General features: G+C 43.8%; 1 protein-coding gene across 2 annotated transcripts in view; it reads right to left on the minus strand.

The window, feature by feature from the left end:
• The window catches only part of fam13b (family with sequence similarity 13 member B), an 85,253-nt gene that overhangs the window by 14,912 nt on the left and 46,427 nt on the right, over positions 1 to 23,914 (minus strand). For both annotated transcript variants that reach the window (XM_064954351.1, XM_064954350.1), the window contains exons 7-13: positions 21,519 to 21,646; positions 4,034 to 4,075; positions 3,137 to 3,232; positions 2,715 to 2,868; positions 1,664 to 1,773; positions 1,089 to 1,140; positions 866 to 977 (exon numbers count right to left, since the gene is read on the minus strand). In XM_064954351.1, coding sequence (XP_064810423.1) covers positions 866 to 977; positions 1,089 to 1,140; positions 1,664 to 1,773; positions 2,715 to 2,868; positions 3,137 to 3,232; positions 4,034 to 4,075; positions 21,519 to 21,646 — 694 coding nt within the window. The remainder of the gene's footprint in view (positions 1 to 865; positions 978 to 1,088; positions 1,141 to 1,663; positions 1,774 to 2,714; positions 2,869 to 3,136; positions 3,233 to 4,033; positions 4,076 to 21,518; positions 21,647 to 23,914) is intronic.

Here is a 23,914-nt window from a genome sequence, read left to right on the forward strand (position 1 = left end):
CAAAGCCACTCACTCCTGCATTGTCTTGGCTGTATGCTTAGGGTCGTTGTCCTGTTGGAAGGTGAATGTTCGGACCAGTCTGAGGTCCTGATTGCTCTGGAGCAGGTTTTCATCCAGAATCTCTCTGTACTTTGCTCCGTTCCTCTTTGACTCGATCCTGACTAATCTCCCAGTCCCTGCCGCTGAAAAATATACCCATTGTATAATGCTGCCACCACCATGATTCATCGTGGGGATGGTGCCAGGTTTCCTCCAGACATGACACTTAGCATTTAGGCCAGAGTTAAATCTTGGTTTCATCAGACCAAAGAACCTTGCTGAGCTCAATTTCGAGTCTCAAAAGGGTCTGAATACTTACGGTAATAAGGTATCCGTTTTTTATTTTTTAATACATTTGCAAAGATTTCTAAAAACCTGTTTTTGCTTTGTCAATATGGGGTAGTGTGTGTAGATTGCTGAGCAAAGTGTTTTATTGAATACATTTTAGAATATGGCTGTAACTTAACAAAACGTGGAACAATTCAAGGGGTCTGAATACATTCTTCTGAAGGCACTGTACATGTGAAGTCTATGAGGGGGAGATGGTTTAGGGATGGTGCTAATTGCAGTATGGAGGGAGGGAGAGCGATATAGTAGAGAAAACCGCCGTGAGCCGAGGTTTGAGGCAACCAGCTGGAGCTTAAGCTACTTTCTAACATACTTTCATACCTAGCTACCACAACCCATCATTCAAATAATTTGCATACAGGTTTACTTGAAAATGCATTTTGTTTCGTTTCAACTAACTTCACTCTCTCACTATCCTAACTGTCCCCTGTGGAACATTGGTCTATAAAGCACAAAACAACAACGGTAAGAAAGTTACCTTCCCACTGGTTGTGGGGGAAGATGCGGCTGAGTTGGAGATGGTGTGAGCTGGCAGGGTGGTAGGGGTGCCCCTTGGCCTCTGTGTTGGGGTTCTGGTCACACTCAGAGTCCTGGATGGAGAGAGTGTGTGAGAGAGGGAGAGAGATAAATAGGAGGGTTAGACAGTGTTCAATACACATTAGTCATGTGAAGAAGAAAGGAAGGGGTTGTCAGACACTTACACAGGTGATGAGATCGGCCTGGTCCATCTTGTCACAGGATTGGCTTTCTTGCCTGCACCAAGAGAGAGAGGGAGAGACATGAGTACTGGCCGGTTTGAAATGTGTTTTTGCTATGGCTATTGAACACAACGCATTATGCACAATGCATCATAGTGACCATTGATCAGCTGACTGACGACTACCGACAGGCTTTTGTGCGTGTACGCTTGCTTCATGTTCATGATGAGCTGAGGGAGGACAAAACCCTATCCAACTGATTAGAATAGACAGCGTGTCAAGTGTCCTCCACTCAGCAGCACAAGAAAGTCTCAACAGAAGAACGCCTCACCACAGCAAAGTCAAAAACTTTTCAAAGCCATGCTATTGCTGTTTGTGTTGTACATAACTAAACAAAACAGCAACAAAATCCCCAAATCCCGATTAGCATACAACAGTATGATTAGCTTGTTTCATTGAATGCCAGCCATCAGCCTTCTCTGGGAAGGCAGGAAATAAACTAGACAGCAAAGCCTGGCATTTAAGCAGTTGAGGTAATTGTGCTGTGTAGCAAAACTGTTAAACGGTTTAAAGCCAACCTGGCAGTGTTGATGTTGTTCTCTGCATCTACAAGAGCCTCTGCGGCATCCAGGTCCATTCCAGAACTCTCCTCCAGGATGGCGCCTTGGGAGTCACAATCCTCGACCTCCTAGGAGGAAAAATATGCAGAAACAACATAGCAAGTATTAGATTGACCTAATTTCTTGATCACAATTGACTCATTGAAGAACATCCACTTGCCAAGCATAAAAACCAACATGAAACAGTACCCTGGAACAGTACCCATGTAGACTATCAAACAGAGGCTGCATCAACAGCAAATATTTAAAAAAAAATTAAGTTATATTGAGACGCTAGCTTGAATTCCTGGAGGGCGGCCTCCCCCTTTTCTTTTACAAAGTAGGTGGAGATGGACCTGGTTTAACTGCATACAGTGTGTGTATGTATGTATGAGAGGGGTGGGAGGAGTATTTGAGGTCTGAACAGATGTTGCTGTCATTCTTTGGGGGGCAAGCAGACGATTTAAAAAGAGGGTGACCCAATTCATAGAGGGTCCCACCTCTGGGCTGAGGGGCTGTGGAGCCCAGCCAGCAGCCAGGTCTGTGGTGGTGAAGAATTGGAGGAGAGGGTGGCCAGATGTCAGCGGAAACTAGCTGCCATTTTATCTAGCGTTCAGCCAGCCTCTATCCAAGGTTACCAGCCAGGAGAGCTATCCCCAATCCATGACCTGTAATTTTATGCTATATAGGCTAAATCTGATTCTGTGTAGGATGTCTAAAGTTCATGGAATTGTCTCTTATCGCTTATCTATGATGATGTTATCAAGATGGACTGGCTGTGCTCGGGGAGAACAGAAGACAGTCTGCATCTGACAAGGTTTCCCTTGTCCCCCACCACCTCGGCCCTCCAAAGAGAATGACATCTTTGTTATGGGTCACACAAAACCTTGTAATAAAGTGATAGCCCCTATTCAGCGACAGGACTCGGTATGGTAAATGTTCAATATTCTGTTTACGGCCAGAGCTTGTGGAGTTGTTTGTCTGGGATGTGTGTGTCGCTCTCCAGTGACTGACTGACTGTATAACGGACCTGTTGGGGCTGTGGGCTGTGTTCAGAGTTGCTCTCTGTCTCTGGGGCTGACAGGGGACTGCTTGCGGGGCCCTCCTTACTCGTACACGGGCCCTCCTCTCCATGGCCATCAAACGGCCCTGGCCCCGTCACCTGCTTTTCACTGGGGCCCGCGCTGTGGAAACCAAACAAGTCATTAACTAAGCAACTATCAGCATTGCACGCTGTCAACTGCGGTAACATGAACTTTCTGGCGCTGCCTGCCACCCAGTGCGAGGCAACAGTACGGGGGACAAGGGAACGCATGTTAGTGTGTGTTGCTAAAGTGAGTATGTTCGTACGAACATGGATACATGTACATGTGTGAAAACATTTGCGTCGTGTACGGACATTATGTGCGTGTAGCGTGAGATTGAGCACAAGTGTGTGTGTTCACTGCTCACCCTTGGCTCTCATAGCTGCTGATCTCCTGGTCGATGGAGCTCTTGAGGTCAAAGAAGTGCTGTTCCACCGCGGCGCGGATGGTCCGCTCTATAATGCTGCGGAAACAACACAGGCACAACGTATTAACTTCTGTTGCCAAAGTAAGAACCCTCTGAATCCATCTAATAGGAAACATAAGCAGCGGAGTTAAACCGCTCGGCGACCCATTTCCTGCTCTCTGGCATGTTTAATAAGGTCAAGCAGGGAACTCTGACTAAAAAAAGGAACAGCCCTGTGCTCTAGAGTCCTGAGATACATAAATCCAGCACCATCTGAACTAAGCACCAAAACGCCCTTTTCATTTAGCTGTACTGAACTCTACTGTATTCTTTGGCTTCTGAAGTTTAAACCCACGGATAAAGGATTAGCTTTAGTGAACAAATATGGGACTGTTTAGTCTGTAAAATCTAGCTGGAAGCTATAGCCTAGTGAATACATTACTAGCCCTGAAGTTAGCCACCAGCTAAAGCATTAGGCTACTACTCCTGGAGCTAGCAACCAGCTGTTGTACATTGCGCAAGCCTCCTGAAGCTACAGTACAGTGGCGACCAGTCAACAGCATCACTCGCCCCTTCTCTACACCCACAGAGGAACCAGAGAAGGCTTGTCATGTGATGGATGTGCTCAAGTCTCAATGTTTTGTGACGCAAACGGTTTGGTGATGGGTTGACATGGCTTGCTCCTCCCCCTCCCATTCCCTTTAACTCCTCCTTGGTGGATTAGCAATCAGTTTTTATCTATGTCTTTGACCCAGTTTAACCTGAAAGCGGTTTACACTTTTTGGGATCCTTTGATTTAGTGCATTAAGGTATGGCAGAAATGGTATTTTTTGGGGGACATTGTAGCTAAGTACTTACTCTGCAGATCCTGGAAGAACGCTGATGGGGGAGATGTGTGAACTGAGAGGAAACAGAAAGCAACATTAGAACATCATGTACCACCTACTCGCCTTCGTCCTCCCTGGTCAACCAGGACTTTCCTTCTCTGAGTGTATTCCATTGGAAACTGAGCAGTGGAGTGACCCATCAGGCCTCAGTTCAGCTGGGTCCTAATCTGGGCCCGTTATGCAGCAGTTCTACCTAAAGAGGGAAAGTACATCCAAAGGGCCGGGTATCAAGGGAGTTCACACACCTCTAGAGAGTACTGCATGAGAGCACGCACACACGCATGTTCTTTCCTTATGTTACTCAATTCACGCCTCTCAATAGCTACTCCCAGGAGCCGCCAAGGGTGTGCAGTGGGCGGGCACACAGGATGGGCTGGCGGGTAGGCAGCGCCCCATTTACTGTAAATAGCGTCCCCTTTCTGTACCCGCCACACAAAAACAGGGACCATTCCATTGATGTGGGCAAATGTCAAACAGGACACAGCCTGCCTCTCATCAGGCAGTGCTGTTGCTTGTGACAGGAAGAAGGGGCCGGTTGATTCAGCAGTCTGCGCTTGTCCGCCTCAAACAATGCCAGGAATCTGTGCTTGCATAACGCACTGGGCCTGCTGGTTATCCCGCTGCTGTTAACGGCCGCGTTGGGTTTAGCGGTCTCCTTTGGGGGCGAGGGCAACTAACAGGGCACCTCGGGGGGACTGGCGCTCTAAAAGGTTGATATTGACAAGGTAGGTCAACTCCTCACGCAAGCAACACAAACAAACACGCACAAACAGGCACAACGTTTAACTGTAGTATGGTGTTGGCATATTCCTGTCAACAGTTCCATCCACCAGTGTATAGTTCGACTCATCCTATCTATTAACCAGCTAAACCTGGGAGATGGCTGCTACCTGGAGACCGTCTAGCCTGCCCTATCTTATGCTATCCCACTGGGCCCTTAGTTAGGCTACAGCTTTGAAACCACTGACAGTAGGGAATATCAGACTCAGACCCGCCATAGAATGTTAGAACGTGTGGTCCATCTCCAGTATCGCTTTTCACAGCCAAGGCCCAACAGGACCTACATATGCCAATAGGATTCAGAGTGCTCCCTATCTAGTGTTAAAGATACATCCCTTTGGCTCACACCTCAGTCTCTGCATCTGCCCAGCAGCTCAAATCACATCAATAGCACCTTAATTATTTACACAGTCACCCCTCCCCCTCTTCTTGTTTACTGAGAAAAAGGCAGCGCTCGGATTCCGCACTGACTGACATTGTGTCCTTGAAGAGCTGTACAGAGCCGTACAGTGAGATAGTGCAGTAAGAGGCATTAAACACTGAAGCCTCAGGCTGTCAGACAACACACAGGCCAGACGCCCAGCATCACACCTCCTATTCTGACAGTTAAGTTAAACATACAGCTCGACCCTGTGAGAAGAGTCATGTAAAAGTTCCAGCACACCTCCACATTGATGCCTGCATTTGGACTTTAGCCAGTGAAATTGCCAGTATGGATCAATAGAGAAAGAGAGTTGACTATTTGTCTACCAATTTTAGATGACATAACACCATTCCATCTCACCGACTCCAAGGTAGTAGTCATTTTAGAGTCAGCAATGTTCTGTAAGTCGAACCTTCTCGCTCTGCCTTGGAAACAATGAGAGCGCACTGTTGGATGTGGCCACACACAGGCCAGCGAGCACAGCACAGGGATATCTGTTACTGCATATCTCCCTCTCAAACACTCTGGGTTATTCTATTACTTGTTCTGAATCAGATCAGACTCACTCAGATCAGGCCTGATTCCCAGGCTGTGGAGAAATCAGTTTGTGTGACTAGACTGAACACCAGCCAAGGTTTTTGGAGTCAGAGACAAAAAAAGCTTTACCAGCTTTTAAAAAGCCCTGGAGTGCCTCACGCAATCAGCTAACCTAATGAGGTGGAATAACCGTACCAGCTTTGCCAAAGTGATTTGGATAAGGAGGAATGTCATATAATCTGCCACATAGCTCTTTGTAGTATGGTGACCTGACCTCAGGGCAAAGGGCTCATGTGGTAGGTCAGACCAGTGCTTTCCTTTCAAAATAGAGGTAGCATTAACAGCGTCTGGCCTAGTCACGTCATGGAGAACCATGGTATGACAGATAGGGATATAATTGCAGTAAGATGAATCTTAAGGGAACTGCTGATGCCTATTGTGGACTTCTGGTCCACTGACTAAGGCGGTTACTTAACAGTCCGTATTTCCTTCCACTAATAAGGTTACTTAACAGTGCCGGATGAAGAGATGTCCTAGGATACCACAGCCTGACTGGTAACACCGACAGGAGTTCAGTAAGGTAGCTGGCTGAGGACCTACTGATGTCTATTGCTGTTCTAATGAGAGATCAGTGAGTGATCTGCTACCCAACTAAAAGATCACCAGAGGCAAAGCTCCAGGAAACCGCGAGCTTCCTCCTACTCCGCAATTTAGCTTCATCATCCCATAGTCAGCTGTCATATGAACACATACTGTCCTGCTATTAGTATGAGTGGCTGAGTCGCAGCATTAGAAGAGGTAGCCAGGTAGTTGTGATTCAGCAGAGTTGCTCTGCTCAGCACTGCGTCTGTAGGTTATGTCCTGGTTCTGGCAGAGTAGCGCCGCAGTGTGCTTGCCATACATCACAGTTTCAGCGGGTACTTCAAGAAAAGCCCACACACACACTCTCTACCAGGCATCACTCTTCAGCTCGTAAACACCTGTTTTACCCTTGATACACTATCTCTGTGTATTAAAGCTAAATGTGTCGGTTACGCAGACTAGCATCCTCCCGTGAGATTTGTAGAATTAGTCAGTCAATCTTAAACACCCCCCCCCCGCGATGTAATACGAACCCTTAACAAGTTCATCCATAAAGGTTAACCGGTCATGACCCATCAGAGATACCATGGGGCTGCATTAAGTTATCATAAAACATCATACGCCACAAATAGCCTCGCATCCCCACATACTGAATACATCTCAAATTGAACATGACAATGTACACACACTGTTACAACCTCCCCATGGCTTTACCTGAGCAGCAGAATTTCACACGCCATTTTCACCGGTTGTCGGTTCAGCTTGGTTAGTCGTGTTGTTTTGTTTATCAAGCCTGACGTTTTTTTTGGTGGGTTCTCTGGTTATCCAGACTGAGCACTTATTGGCGATAAAGTCTGTATGAGAAGGTCGAAGAGCAAAACCTGACTCCCTGGGTACATATTGTGGAGAGCTCTGTCCACAGCTGGCTTGCTGCGTCGTGTTGGGCTCGGGACTCTCTGCTGAAAAGTGCTGCAGTAAACAATCCAGAACCCTGCTCAAATACAGGGCTGCTTGACGCAACCGGGCAACCAACACCACTGGCCAATCACCTGACCCGAGGGGGGCAGGCTTCCCCAACCAACGGCCAGTAAAAACTGACTATAACACAGCAGCCCCCCCCACCCACCTGTCATCCACTGGCTTTTATATAACCTGCACATCACCCCTATGTCCGCTTGGTACCCACATCCTATTCAATCATAGCCCAGTCTGGCTCACTGACAGGGCTGGCTCTTTAATAGCTCTGACTGGAGCTCACCTAGGGGGACAGGGTGGCTACTGGCCACACCCACACACTGAATCACAGGCCCTCTTGAGCAGTTTACTTCTGCACGCTCAAATCTATGTTTGTCTCTGAGTGAACACACACACACAGTTACACATCACATACATCCTGAGTAAGGTCACAGGACTGTCTGAACTGAAGATGACAGTTCAGTGAGTGCCATGTGTTCTGAGAATGCTTCACTGTGTCCACTAGCAGGAAGTGGGTCAGGTTTGCTCTTAATCCTACCTTGCTTGACCCATTTATCATTGCCACAGTTAAGTTGCGATAAAAGTACTCTTTCCTGGGTGGAAAGTGCGTCAGAACTCCTAGGAATGTAAGATGAGAGCCTGTCCAAGTCCTGTGGCTGAGAACTGATAATATATGTTATGTTTGTTACATCATACTCCAAGCAGTGTAGTACCTGCCTATCAGAGCAATATATGCGAAATACAGTATATGGTGCCGGTGCCTATAGCCTTGACAAATCAGGTAGTGAGATGAGGTAATAAGGTCGTGAGGGGGCAGTAAGAAATAACTAAGATGCGAAGGGGATGGGAGGTAGCTGAGAGCAGTGGACATAAAATGATCAGCTACTCAAAATAAAGCAAGGAGTGGATCCCAATACCAGGAGTGGGTATATGGGATAGAAGTAGTAGGAGGCACTTGTTTTGATGGGCACAGGCCACGACAGGAGCAGGTGTCCACCTTGAAGGGTGCCGTTAACCATGTAAACATCTGGCTGTGTGTCCATGATGAGTGCTGGGCTATCACTCAACCGCCCTCATGAAAGAGACAGCAAGAGTTCTGTTGACACATATAAGAGCGGCAGGTTTCTGTGGCATGCAGTGGCCTGAAAGCCCTCATAAATAATGTCCACAGGCTCTTCAGGACAGGTCTGGCTGGAGAAGATGGACTATGACAAGGAGAACAGGTTGGACCCAGGGGCTGTTGATCCTCTGGTTCTGACACAGTCCCAAATGGCACCCAAGTCCCTATATAGGTGATCCCTGGTCAAAATGTGTGCACTCTAGAGAAAAGGGTGACATTTGGGGCAAAGCCACTGGCTAGGTTTTACAGGGCTGCCTGGCCTGGTAGTGTTGTGAGGGAAGGCACGCAGGCTGACACTCATGAGAGGTGAAAGGGTGAGAGAAGGAGGACAGGTGGAGGGTAGGAGGGAGGTCTGTGACCCTGCTTTCCTCCCTCAGACAGTCATTATGGAGCAAACACCTGTTCACACATTCCCCTGTCTCAAACCTCGCCAAACAGCGTGTCTCTAGGACGCTAGTCTTCATCACTGGAGTTTATTTTTGTGCCCCATGAAAGACTTTCCATGGAGCAGGGAACAGGATGTATGATGGACGGTCCAACAGGTTTATATTTAGATTTGATGGGAGCTGTCGCTGGCAGGCTTAACGGCTATCAAGGCTCGGCACAAACAAGTCAGCAAAGCCTGCACTTTCTCCCTCTGACTAGGGTTGCAGAGGGAGGATAGATTACTGAAAAAGATGTTATGTAATAAAGTGTAGGTCCAAAATGCTTCTGAACAGCTTCTAACCCCAAGACTGCTGAACAATTTATTAAAATGGCCATCCGGACAATTTACATTGCAACCCCCCCCCTTTCATTTTCACACTGCTGCTACTCACTCTTTATTATCTATGCAGTCACACTTTACCCTTACCTACATGTACAAATTACCTCAACTAACCTGTACCCCCTCACATTGACTCGGCACCCCCTCTATATAGCCTCGTTATTTTTACTTTGTGTTACTTTTTTTACTTTAGTTTATTCAGTAAATATTTTCTTAATTTCTTGAACTGCATTGTTAGTAAGGGCTTTTAAGTAAGCATTCCACGGTATGGTCTACATCCGTTGTATTCAGCACATGTGATAAATACACATTTGATTTGACATCTAGTAGCCCTTTTGGGAACTTCGGATTATCACAAGTGTCTAATTATCTCTGGCCCTGTGTGGCATTATTATGTCAAATATATTACAATTAAATAAAATGAAAAAGCTGCAAAACATTATTCTAAATATAAACCATCAACTTAGTGAATAGCATTGGTGTTTAACATGAGGGTTTAAGCAAATTATTCTTTATATACAGTACCAATCAAAAGTTTGGACACACCTACTCATTCAATGCTTTTTATTTTTTACTATTTTCTACATTGTAGAATAATAGTGAAGACATCAAAACTATGAAATAACACATATGGAACCATGTAGTAACCAAAAACGTGTTGAACAAATCAAAATATATTTTATATTTGAGATTCTTCAAAGTAGCCACCCCTGGTCTTGATGACAGCTTTGCACACTCTTGGCATTATCTCAACCAGCTTCATGAGGTAGTCCCCTGGAATTCATTTCAATTAACAGGTGTGCCTTGTTTTAAAGTTCATTTGTGGAATTTCTTTCCTTCTTAATGCAATCAGTTGTGTTGTGAAAAGGTAGGGGTGGTATACAGAAGATAGCTCAAATAAGTAAAGAGAAACGACAGTCCATCATTACTTTAAGACATGAAGGTCAGTCAACTTTGAACATTTCTTCAAGTGCAATTGCAAAAACCATCAAGCACCATGATGAAACTGACTGTCATCAGGACCGCCAAAGGAAAAGACCGAGTTACCTCTGCTGCAGAGGATAAGTTCATTCGTTACCAGCCTTGGAAAATGCAGCCCAAATAAATGCTTCACAGAGTTCAAGAAACAGACATCTCAAAATCAACTGTTCAGAGGAGAATCAGGCCTTCATAGTTGAATTGCTGCAAAGAAACCTTTACTAAAGGACACCAATAATAATAATAATAATAATAATAATAATAATAAGAGACTTGCTTAGGACAAGAAACACGAGCAATGGACATTAGACCAGTGAAAAGCTGTCCTTTGGTCTGATGAGTCCAAATTTCAGATTTTTGGTTCCAACCACCGTGTCTTTGTGAAATGTAGAGTACCTGAACAGATCGCTGCATGTGTGGTTCCCACCATGAAGCATGGAGGACAATGACCTAACACACCTTCAGGCTATATGAGGGCTATTTGACCGAGAAGGTGAGTGAAGGAGTGCTGCATCAGATGACCTGGCCTCCACAATCCCCCGACCTCAACCCCATTGAGATGGTTGGGGATGACTTGGAACGCAGAGTGAAGAAAAAGCAGCCAACAAGTGCTCAGCATATTTGGGAACTCCTTCAAGACAGTTGGAAAAGCATTCCAGGTGAAGCTGGTTGAGAGAATGCCAAGAGTGTGCAAAGCTGTCTTCAAGACAAAGGATGGTTACTATGAAGAATCTCATACATTTCAAAAATGTACACACTTTTTTGGTTACTACATGATTCTTAGTAAAAAAAATAGTAAAAATAAAGAAAAATCCTTTAATGAGTAGGTGTGTCCAAACTTTTGACTGGTACTGTATATGAATACTTTAATTCACGTATAGTTGACCAAAATTACAAAAGATTCTGGTAAATTACCGGTAGCTTTGCAACCCTATCAATGACCGACCCACATAAAACATGACCAATCAAGTGTTATTGTTGATCAATGACTACCTTCATGATTTCATAAGCAAGTGCATCTACCAAAGAATTAAAAAAAAATACAACATTTAAGACATTTATAAAATTACATAATACCACAAATTCCATCAAAGGCAGAGCTGTAACTGCATAATCCCCGGCATCACAGCAATAGTTGTGGGGGATACAGGCAGCTGCCAATTCTGTTGGTTGCCATTTAATCTCTGTTAATTTCAGTGCTTGCCCCAACTCCACCCTTCTATCTACATGAGTCTGTCTGAGACTGGGCCCTAATTCTGCAGCAGCTGCCACCCAAAGCCTTTCCCTATCCCCCCAAGCGGTTAAAGTGTTGGGCCGGTTCAAATCACCCAAGCCGATAAGGTAAACAAATATGCCAATGTGCCCTTGAGCAAGGCACTTAGCTCTAATTGCTCCTGTAAGTCACTCTGGATAAGAGTGTCGGCTAAATGACAAAAATGTAAATGTAAAGTCCAGCCACCACCCAAATCCCCTTAACCTTTACAGAACGACCAGGACAAGCACATATATTGCATTCGGAAAGTATTCAGACCTCTTGACTTTTTCCATATTTTGTTACGTTTCAGACAAGTCCTAAAATTGAATAAACACATTTTTTCCCCCTCAACAATCTACACATAATACCCGAAAGTCACTCTGACATAGTTCTCCCATATCCACAGAGGAACTCTGGAGCTATCTCTGCAGCACTCGACCAGTCAGGGCTTTTTGGTAGAGTGGCCAGACGGAAGCCACTCCTCAGTACAAGGCACATGACAGCCTGCTTGGAGTTTTCCAAAAGGCACCTAAAGGACTCTGACCATGAGAAACAGGATTCTCTGGTCTGATGAAACCAAGATTGAACTCTTTGGCCTGAATGCCAAGCGCCACGTCTGGTGGAAATCTGGCACCATCCCTATAGTGAAGCATGGCGGTGGCAGCATCATGCCATGGGGATGTTTTTCAGCGGCAGTGACTGGAAGACCAGTCAGGATTGAGGGAAAGATGAACGGAGCAAATTACAGAGAAATCCTTGGTGAAAATCTGCTCCAGAGTGCTCAGGGCCTCAGACTGAGGTGAAGGTTCACTTTTCAACAGGGCAATGACCCAGGGTACACAACCAAGACAACGCAGGAGTTGCTTCCGGACAAGTCTCTGAATGTCCTTGAGTGGCCCAGCCAGATCCCGAACTTGAACCCGATCAAACATCTATGGAGGGACCTGAAAATAGCTGTGCAGCGATGCACCCCATCCAACCTGAGAGAGCTTGAGAGGATCTGCAGAGAAGAATGTGAGAAACTCCCCAAATACAGGTGTGCCAAGCTTGTAGCATCATACCCAAGAAGACTGGAGGCTGTACTCGCTGCCAAAAGTGCTTCAACAAAGTACTGCGTAAAAGGTCTGAGAACTTACGTAATGTTTTTATGTTTTTATTTTTTTAAATAAATTTGCTAAAAATTCTTTAAAAAAATAGTTTTTGCTTTGTCATTATGGGTATTGTGTGTAGATTGATGAGGTGGGGAAAAACGATTTAAATCAATTTCAGAACATTACAAATTGTGGAAAAATTCAAGGGGTCTAAATATTTTCCCAAAGCACAGTACATACACCCCCACAGTTCATGTCTGACTCCTTGGTGACATGATTCAGAAGCCGGAGGCACAGAGTGAGAGGTCAAGTTCGCTGAAAAGGGCCTTCTTGGCCCTTGTTTGGCATACCATGAAGTGTTAAACACTGCAGCAGTAGGGTCCATGGGAAAACAATAGCCCAGTAGCGAGTGCCAACCCACTAGTGTCATGGTTGTTTTTCAACTCCCATGTGGGTCCAAATCACGTCTATTGTGTGTATGGTTTGGGAAACAACCAGTAAAGACTGGTAACAAATACAGTGAGATCCAAATGTATTGGGACAGTGACATATGTTGTTGTTTTGGCTCTGTACTCTAGCACTATGGAGTTCAAATTATACAATGACTATGAGGTTAAAGTGCAGACTTTCTGTACTTAGTCCACCCATTTTAGGGGACCAAAAGTATTGGGAAAGATTCACTTATATGTAATGTTCTCTCAAATATTTTGGGGCATTGAGCAAATGTTTGGTCTTGTGAGCATACACGTGAGAATTGTGTTCCCTTACAGTTTTAGACAGTAGCTAATAGGCTATTGTGGCTATTTGAACATAATGTGGGCCTACCAACAAAACCAATGGAGCAAATCCCATAACATTTTCACATGGAAATAGCTTTTGATTTCTATGATATAGCCCACCGTGGCCTATATGTGGTGTTCAATGCAGGCCTACGTTGCATGAGAGTCTTTAGTTTTTACATTATGAAGGGCTTGACATTAATTCATTTTTTACTTGATTTATAACACCATGGGCCAAATAGGTGACTGTAAATTGTATTGTATGATGCAAGAAACCACTTTACAAAATACAATTTATTATTGTTAGCATACAGAGAATGACAATATTCAAGCCTGTCTCAAAATACAACACTGCCCCTTTAAGACATTAGCTTTTTACCTGACTGGCTTTTCAAAGACAGTTTGAAATGTAGCCTACACATTTTATGTTCTTGTAGGAAGCACTAACTCCCCATTGCTGACTTATACTTATAAGTGGGCTAGTAACTCGCTAACTAGCAAAGAATATCAACAAATGTGCACACGCGTGGCTCTGCGCTCTGAACTGATCTCCGTTGCTCTCTGGCTCTTCACATTGTGCTTAGAAACATTCCATTCTTATTTATTTACAATAAAAAAGTGACTCCAAAATAACAATACATTATTTACCATTCATTTAAAATTGGGCAAAAATAAAATCAAAAAACAACCAAAGCAAACAGCAAATGCATCCAACAAGTTTGTAGTCATAAGCTTGACGTAATCATTGCATGCTAGGAATATGGGACCAAACTAAGCTTTTGACTACTTTAATACAAGTGAATTTGTCCCAATACTTTAGGTACCCGAAAATAGGGGGGACTATGTACCAAAAGTGCTTCCTAAACAGTTCACCCAATATGGATGAAAGTTCCCTTCAAATTAAAGCTGACAGTCTGTACTTTAACCTCGTAGTTATTGTATAATTTCAAATCCAAAGTGCTGGAGTAGAGACAAAACTGTCACAGTCCCAATACTTTTAGAGCTCACTGTATGTGCGGTGTGTCACTGTCTCAAGCCTTTCTAGCCATGTAGACTATTTCCCCCTGACATGGTGCATGTGGCTGTCTGTTTGTGTGGATTAGGGATTAATGGGTTTGATCACCTTAACCCTTTACACGGGTGAGAATGGGCCTATATGGATAGGGCTAAATTTAAATGTTTCTTACAGAAAAAAAATATGAAAAGCATATGCATGGTAGCAATTGAAAGGGAACAGTTAGGAGATTACGGAAAATTATTAGACCAAAACGTGAGGACAACTGAATCCAAACATTACACTGTTGATTTTATGTGCAATTTACTGTACTTATTGCCACATTTGTTGATACCAACATCTGAAAATACTCTGGATACATTCAGTAAAATTCTAAGAATATTCATGGAAAATATGGGATAGGTGCAACATAAGAAATGATAAGGGTTTGAGTGAAAGGACTAACTGGGATCTCAAAGTGGCCACACACACACACACACACACACACACACACACACACCTCTCCAAAGTGTGCACAGTTCCTAAGTAATTTCAATGCACTTTTACTCCTAGTTCTCCTTCCCCTGCGCCGTTGATGAGCTAGAGCAAGCACACTTGTAGTCGTTTTGGATGGAACACAACCCTGCATCCCCGCCATCAAAAAAATGTGTTGTTTAGGAAATCCCAAAACGGTCCATTCTAAATCTCAATCTGGGTCAGGTGGGCATCAACCGATAGTAATTTTGATGCGCATAAGAAAGGAGTCATGAGCGCATTCAGGTGCGTGTGACACAGCAAATTTTCTCCACAATAAACAAACATATACGACAGTTTTATTCTATGGAAATTGCACATTTGGACTAAAGGGTGTTTGGCTTGCTTGTACGACATCAACGCAGTATTTATTATAATCCACAATGTCTCACTTAAAAAATACTTAGAGTCCTCTTCGTTTAAAGTATTTCCCTTCACTCAGAAATGAAATGTGCAAAAGCTGCCAAATTAGCAGGAGGGAGGGGTCAACTTCTTGTTTTGCAAGGTGCTCAAGTTCAGAATGACTGTCAGTCAAAACCCATACAGCGCTGGGAAGCGCATTGCCAGAGTTCTGACTTCATGTATACTGCAGCATGTTACTGTACAGCCAAAAAATATGTCTGGGATGTTGGGAAAGTTGTGGGAAAATATCAAATGCATACAACAGTGGTTCCATACTAAAATGTTTAAACGTAAAGACGAGGATGAATCTGATCACAACATTTAAACATTTAAAAGTTGATACACTATGAATATTTCACATGCCAAGTACACAAATACACTGCTCAAAAAAATAAAGTGAACACTTAAACACAATGTAACTCCAAGTCAATCACACTTCTGTGAAATCAAACTGTCCACTTTGGAAGCAACACTGATTGACAAATGTCACATGCTGTTGTGCAAATGGAATAGACAACAGGTGGAAATTATAGGCAATTAGCAAGACACACCCAATAAAGGAGTGGTTCTGCAGGTGGTGACCACAGACCACTTCTCAGTTCCTATGCTTCCTGGCTGATGTTTTGGTCACTTTTGAATGCTGGCGGTGCTTTCACTCTAGTGGTAGCATGAGACGGAGTCTACAACCCACACAAGTGGCTCAGGTAGTGAAGCTCACCCAGGATGGCACATCAATGCGAGCTGTGGCAAGAAGGTTTGCTGTGTCTGTCAGCGTAGTGTCCAGAGTATGGAGGCGCAACCAGGAGACAGGCCAGTACATCAGGAGACGTGGAGGAGGCCGTAGGAGGGCAACAACCCAGCAGCAGGACCGCTACCTCCGCCTTTGTGCAAGGAGGAGCAGGAGGAGCACTGCCAGAGCCCTGCAAAATGACCTCCAGCAGGCCACAAATGTGCATGTGTCTGCTCAAATGGTCAGAAACAGACTTCATGAGGGTGGTATGAGGGCCCGACGTCCACAGGTGGGGGTTGTGCTTACAGCCCAACACCGTGCAGGACGTTTGGCATTTGCCAGAGAACACCAAGATTGGCAAATTTGCCACTGACGCACTGTGCTCTTTACAGATGAAAGCAGGTTCACTGAGCACATATGACAGACGTGACAGAGTCTGGAAACGCCGTGGAGAACGTTCTGCTGCCTGCAACATCCTCCAGCATGACCGGTTTGGCGGTGGGTGGCATTTCTTTGGGGGGGGCCGCACAGCCCTCAATGTGCTCACCAGAGGTAGCCTGACTGCCATTAGGTACCGAGATGACATCCTCAGATCCCTTGTGAGACCATATGCTGGTGCGGTTGGCCCTGGGTTCCTCCTAATGCAAGACAATGCTAGACCTCATGTGGCTGGAGTGTGTCAGCAGTTCCTGCAAGAGGAAGGCATTGATGCTATGGACTGGCCCGCCCGTTCCCCAGACCTGAATCCAATTGAGCACATCTGGGACATCAATGTGTCGCTCTATCCACCAACGCCACGTTGCACCACAGACTGTCCAGGAGTTGGCGGATGCTTTAGTCCAGGTCTGGGAGGAGATCCCTCAGGAGACCATCCGCCACCTCATCAGGAACATGCCCAGGCGTTGTAGGGAGGTCATACAGGCACGTGGAGGCCACACACACACACACAAACACAACTGAGCCTCATTTTTGACTTGTTTTAAGGACATTACATCAAAGTTGGATCAGCCTGTAGTGTGGTTTTCGACTTTAATTTTGAGTGCGACTCCAAATCCAGACCTCCATGGGTTGACAAATTTGATTTCCATTGATAATTTGTGTGTGATTGTTGTCAGCTCGTTCAACTATGTAAAGAAAAAAGTATTTAATAAGAATATTTCATTCATTCAGATCTAGGATGTGTTATTTTAGTGTTCCCTTTATTTGTTTTGAGCAGTGTATGATCCCTCATCTCAGCCATATGCGTGAATGGTCCAAAATGCTATTACGGAAGAACACCATTCGCAAACTCGCACCTGATGCGAGCAGTTTTTATAATGTGTCAGATGGCAGATGGACATACAGCCTAATGGTAGAAACTTAGAAAGAGGGAATATCTGAAGATGCAACAATAGGATTGTGCCTTACTGCCTTTGGACGTTAGAATAAGACATGTTGGTTTAAATGGCACATCAGAAAATCATTGCTTTTTTTCTATGGTCAGATTTTGGCTGTAGGCTATTAAAAGCAAGGTAAGATTGTTTGAAACCTGGACAACCTATGATATTGCTGGTTAGGCATCGCATTTGTAATTATTTCGGTTAATATAAATGTATAATATTAGAATATCATTCCAATGTTGGGCAAATAGGCCTACTAGAATGCACATTTTACATTCTTCCAGCCTGTTTGCGGCCTGACCGGCCCGGAGCGGAGGTTTCGTGTGCCGGGAGTTGCTGTGGCATTTGCATTGTCTGTAGGCTATGGCTAGCTATTATGGTATTCTTGCGAATATGGCTGTATCTCCCGGACCTAAACCGAAGGCACACTGTAAAGTGTGCAATGTATTTCTGCCTCGCAACACTGCCTGTCATGGCGCTGTGTGTGCGAACGTGAAGAGCAGAGTGACAAGATTCATTTTTAGAAGTGATGCGCAAAGGCATAAAAGTTTGTTTAAAATTACAGAATGCTGTGATATTTTGGTTTAAAGACTCAAGTCACAGAAAATGAAATTAAACAATATACCACATTACTTCTTACTAGTACTACATGTATTGTTTTAGAAACATTACAAAGCATGCTCATCTGTTTTTTTGCATTTTGTTGGTGTGATTTTTAGCAACAACAAAAAATATTTGGGCTGGTAAAAAAATCTGAATGGCTGTTAGATTTTGCCAAATGCAGGTAGATTTTGGCATTGTCAGGCTGGGGAACACATGCATTCTTTATTGTATTTTGTTGTATTGTGTTTAAATGGGGCAGCTGGTGGTCTAATGGAATGACTAAGTTTATTCAGTAATCAGTTCACAATAACATTCTTCTCTCCAATATATTATATGCATGTGGTTATCATGTTCAATTAATAAATTATAATTATTAATAATGTAATGGGTGTTTGTTTACATTAAGATTCAAAAAGGGTTTTGTAATATAGACTGTATTTATCGGTCTCCGTAATAAACCAATAACTTTAAAAGCACTGCAAATGACCTAGATCAATGCTGGCATATCAAAACATTAAAAAAATTAAAAAGTTTAATTTAAAAAATATGGGACGGTTCAAGTTCAGTTTGGGACAGTTGAAATTGCACTTTGGCACGGTACTGGGTGATGAAAAAAGTTAGTTGCATACCCTGTAGCCACTGCATTACAATGTAGATGTTTATCAGTGTACAAAATGTGCCATGTAAAGGGTTAAATACAGGGCAAGTGGGCCAGGCAGAGCCACCCAAACCCACTTTGATAGAGGCTTTCGATTTAAACAGGAAGCTACACCACCAACAATCTAGGGGAAAAAAGTTCCTAAGCAAAAGCGGAACATCTCGAGGCCTATGGGGCGGCAGGGTAGCCTAGTGGTTAGCGCATTGGACTAGAATCCGGAAGGTTGCAAGTTCAAACCCCCGAGCTGACAAGGTACAAATCTGTCGTTCTATCCCTGAACAGGCAGTTAACCCACTGTTCCTTGGCCGTCATTGAAAATAAGAATTTGTTCTTAACTGACTTGCCTGGTTAAATAAAGGTAAAAAAATAAAAAATGCTCTAAATTGGAGGCTGACTTGGATCTTTAAGTATTTTGTTTACTTTGCACTAGTGAATCTTTACAGCCTCGTGTACTTCTTGAAACAATCCAGGAGTACAATGAGTCACTCTTAAATCCCTATTGTTCTTCATGCTCTTATAATCGAATCAAAGTTTGTCACGTGCTCTGAATACAACATGTGTAGACCTTAAATGCTTACTTACAGGCTCTAACCAATAGTGCAAAAAAGGTGTTAGGTAAATATATAAATAAAAACAACAGTAAAAAGACAGTGAAAAATAACAGTAGCGAGGCTATAACAGTAGCGAGGCTATAACAGTAGCGAGGCTATAACAGTAGCGAGGCTATAACAGTAGCGAGGCTATAACAGTAGCGAGGCTATAACAGTAGCGAGGCTATAAAAGTAGCGAGGCTATAAAAGTAGCGAGGCTATAAAAGTAGCAAGGCTATAAAAGTAGCAAGGCTATAAAAGTAGCGAGGCTACATACAGACACAGGTTAGTCAGGCTGATTGAGGTAGTATGTACATGCAGATATGGTTAAAGTAACTATGCATATATATGATGGACAGAGTAGCAGTAGCTTAAAAGAGGGGTTGGTGTAGCTTCCTGTAATGTCTGTGTTGAACAGTATGCTCAGAATGTGGAGGGGTGTGGCCATAAAAACAGACACAATTGTGTAAAGGAATGACAGACTCGCTCCTCTGAAATAGTTCTCCATTAATACGATTTAAGCAGCCCATCATACCAGACCTGTCTGACATTTAGCTGCTGTATGGTGGCCCTGTGGTGGAGCTACCAATAGCCCTGTTGGCGCTCTGCTGAGATCAAAGTGGGTGCAGGTGCACTGGAACTGAACAAATAGAGGCGAGGAGGAGATGAGATCAACAGAAAGACTTAGATTATCTTTCATGTCTAGACCTCCGGACTTCTGAAGGGAGACACTCATCCGTTTGGTAGAGTGGAGATCAGCACAGCTTTTACATGGCTACCTGGTCCTGAACTAGCACCATTTTGCACAGTACATTGAATGAGAAAAAAACATTATGATCTAATACACTATTTTGCTCAATGTGTAGAAACTTGGGGTCAGGAGCCCACGTGGAGTCACCCGATTGAAAAATAATTACGATCACGGTGGGAAATGAACACCCGCCAAATGCAGGTAGATTTAGGCATTGTTAGGTAAGAATGTCTATTTCAACAACCAAAACATTTGGGAATAGTAAAAAATAAAATAAAGTCAAAGCCCAGATGTAAAAGTTGGTCGAGTTGGCTAGTTACATCGTTTTGTTGTTTTTCAATATTAGTTGGGTTTGCTTCAAATGTCTGCTGCTACGGAAAAAAACAGTGATTCGCATGTCTGACAGAGACTGCGTGTCCGTCTACCATGGTAACGGCCCGCCCCTTAAAGTGGTTACAGAATTTTTTTGTATTCCCTAAAACATTTATTCATTAACTTTAAGTAATTTCTTATCATTAAAACACTTAAATATTTTTTTTTTATCCTAAATGTCAAATGATTTACTCCTTGTAAAAAAATTCAGCGTAGAGCCCTGAACATTTCCCACCATGATTGCTATCACTAGTCGGCTACCACCCGGTTACGCAATCCTGCACTTTAGAGAATGCTGCCCTGTATACAGAGACACGGAATCACTGGTCACTTTAACAATGGAACATTAGTCACTTTAAAAATGTTTACATACTGCTTTACCCATTTCATGTGTATATACTGTATTCTACTGCATTTTAGTCAATGCCACTCCGACATTGCTCGTCCTAATATTTATATATTTCTTAACTCCATTCTTTTACTTTTAGATTGGTGTGTATTGTTGTGAATTGTTAGATACTACTGCACTGTTGGACCTAGGAACACAAGCATTTCGCTACACCCTAAATAACATCTGCTAAATGTGTGTATGTGTCCAATAAAATTTGATATGTAATAATAAATAAGCCGTTTCACTCAGCATTTTGTGGAAATTGTGATTCCAATTATGTAATACTCTCATGTGGGAGCTGAGCTGACCCAAGAACATATTATACTATAAGAGATCTTTATGGCTTAACCCGGATACAAGAACATAGCTGTGGTGGAGCAGGCAGCTTGGTTGGAATGTGACATACATTCCCTGGATATGATCGATTAAATATTTTATTTTGAATAATTTGCTACCATGTTAGTTGTCCTGACTTGGCACTGGGAAAAAAAAGTATCGAGCCCTGGCACTAATGTAAAGTAACTGTTGATAAAAAAAGGTTGTATTTCTTATCAAGCAAAGTTAAAGATAAATAGTTATTTATCACGATACATATCCCCCAGCTGTAGTACAGATGAATCATTGATAAATCGCACATGAACTGCCCCTTTCAATTTTCATTGTATTTATTCCTAATTGCCAACGCTTGATATATTTTTGTATACCCAGAGCAGCAAACCAAATTACCCCATGAGGATCATAAAGTCAATCATCAACTTATCTTACCTTGAAGAGGGAGTGACCTGCGTTTTACTGTGTTGGGGGGATTCGGAGGCGGAAGGGGGGCCTTCCTCGCCGTCCTGGGGCAGCTCCTCACATGCCTCTAATTTCTCATCGTCCAGGAGCTCAGTGATCTGCAAGGGAGAGAGAAGGGTCAGGGGACATTTTAGAAGTAGGCTAGGAGGTTTAAGTATCATCATACATGACACCTCTGACAGGACACTGAGTGAGCTATACCATCACAAACTGTGCACCCAGACAGCATTATGTAATACAGTGTTAGGGGCTGACCCCAATTAGTCGACTGGTTGATTGTTCGGTCGACCTAGATTTGTTTAGTCGAGCAGTAGCAAATAAAGAAAAACAGATACATTTATACACACTCAGCAAAAAAAAGAAACGTCCTCTCACTGTCAACTACGTTTATTTTCAGCAAACTTAACATGTTGAATCTTATGTTCATACAAATATTTACACAACAAACAAACTGAACAAGTTCCACAAACATGTGACTAACGTAAATGGAATAATGTGTCCCTGAACAAAGGGGGGGGGGGGTCAAAATCAAAAGTAACAGTCAGTATCTGGTGTGGCCATCAGCTGCATTAAGTACTGCAGTGCATATCCTCCTCATGGACTGCACCAAATTTTGCCCCAATCTTCCACCAAGGCACCTGCAAGTTCTCAGACATTTCTGGGGGGGGAATGGCACTAGCCCTCACCCTCCGTTCCAACAGGTCCCAGACTTGCTCAATGGGATTGAGATCCAGGCTCCTCACTGGCCATGGCAGAACACGGACATTCCTGTCTTGCAAGAAATCATGCACAGAACGAGCAGTATGGCTGGTGGCATTGTCAGGCTGGAGGGTGGTGTCAGGATGAGCCTGCAGGAAGGGTACCACGAGGGAGGAGCGCGTCTTCCCTGTAACGCACAGCATTGAGATTTTCTGCAACGACAACAAGCTCAGTCCGATGATGCTGTGACACACCGCCCCAGACCATGACGGACCCTCCACCTCCAAATCGATCCCGCTCCAGAGTACAGGCCTCGGTGTAACGCTCATTCAATAAAACCGCGACTCGTCAGTGATAAGCACTTTTTGCCAGTCCTGTCTGGTCCAGTGACGGTGGGTTTGCGCCCATAGGCGACGTTGTTGCCGGTGAGGTCTGGTGTGAACCTGCCTTACAACAGGCCTACATACAAGCCCTCAGTTCAGCCTCTCTCTGCCTATTGTAGACAGTCTGAGCACTGATGGAGGGATTGTGCGTTCCTGGTGTAACTCAGGCAGTTGTTGTTGCCATCCTGTACCTGTCCCGCATATGTGATGTACAGATCCTGTGCAGGTGTTGTTACACATGGTCTGCCACTGCGAGGATGATCAGCTGTCCGTCCTGTCTCCCTGTAGCACGGTCTCAGGCGTCTCACAGTATGAACATTACAATAAATTTCCCTGGCCACATCTGCAGTCCTCATGCCTCCTTGCAGCATGCCTAAGGCACATTCATGCCGATGAGCAAGGACCCTGGGCATCTTTCTTTTGCTGTTTTTCAGAGTCAGTAGAAAGGCCTCTTTAGTGTCCTAAGTTTTTATAACTGTGACCTTAATTGCCTACCGCCTGTAAGCTGTTAACTAGTGATCCCTTCCCGCGCCAATCCCGTTAACGGGATTGATTTGACAACACCCAGTGGAATAGCAGCGCGCCAAATTCAAAAAACAGAAATACTCATAATAATAATTCATAAATCATACAAGTGTTATACACCGGTTTAAAGACAAACTTCTTGTTAATCCAGCCACAGTTTCAGATTTCAAAAAGGCTTTACGGTGAAAGCAAACCATGCTATTATCTGAAGATAGCACCCCATCAAACATACACATGGAAATCATAATTCAACCCGCCAGGCACAACACAAAGGTCAGAAATAACATATAATTCATGCCTTACCTTTGAAGATCTTCTTCTGTTGGTACTCCAATATGTCCATTAGTAAATCCTCTTAGAGATCGGGCTACTTTTTTCAACATTCTGTTAAAAATCGCGCAACATTTCAACGTCCTGCTATTCATGCCAGGAATATAGTATATGCATACGATTAGTATGTGTGCATAGAAAACACTCTGAAGTTTCTAGAACTGGTTCAATGGTGTCTGTGACTATAACAGAACGAGTTCCGTGGTCAAAATCGCAAGGAAACCTGATCACAAAATCGACAAAGAAAAAATCCATCCGCCAGTCTCGGTATTGTCTATGGCTTGCCATAAATGATAGGACTGGGCTTGCAATTCCTACAGCTTTCACACGATGTCGCCAGTGTTGTGATTACCAGGGCCCTTTATCCTTGGTCAGATTAGTCAATGGCACATCCTGTCTTCAGGTGCGCAGCTGGAAAAAATGTCCATG

Source organism: Oncorhynchus masou, chromosome 32 (genome assembly GCF_036934945.1).
Source record: "Oncorhynchus masou masou isolate Uvic2021 chromosome 32, UVic_Omas_1.1, whole genome shotgun sequence".
Taxonomy (NCBI): domain Eukaryota; kingdom Metazoa; phylum Chordata; class Actinopteri; order Salmoniformes; family Salmonidae; genus Oncorhynchus; species Oncorhynchus masou.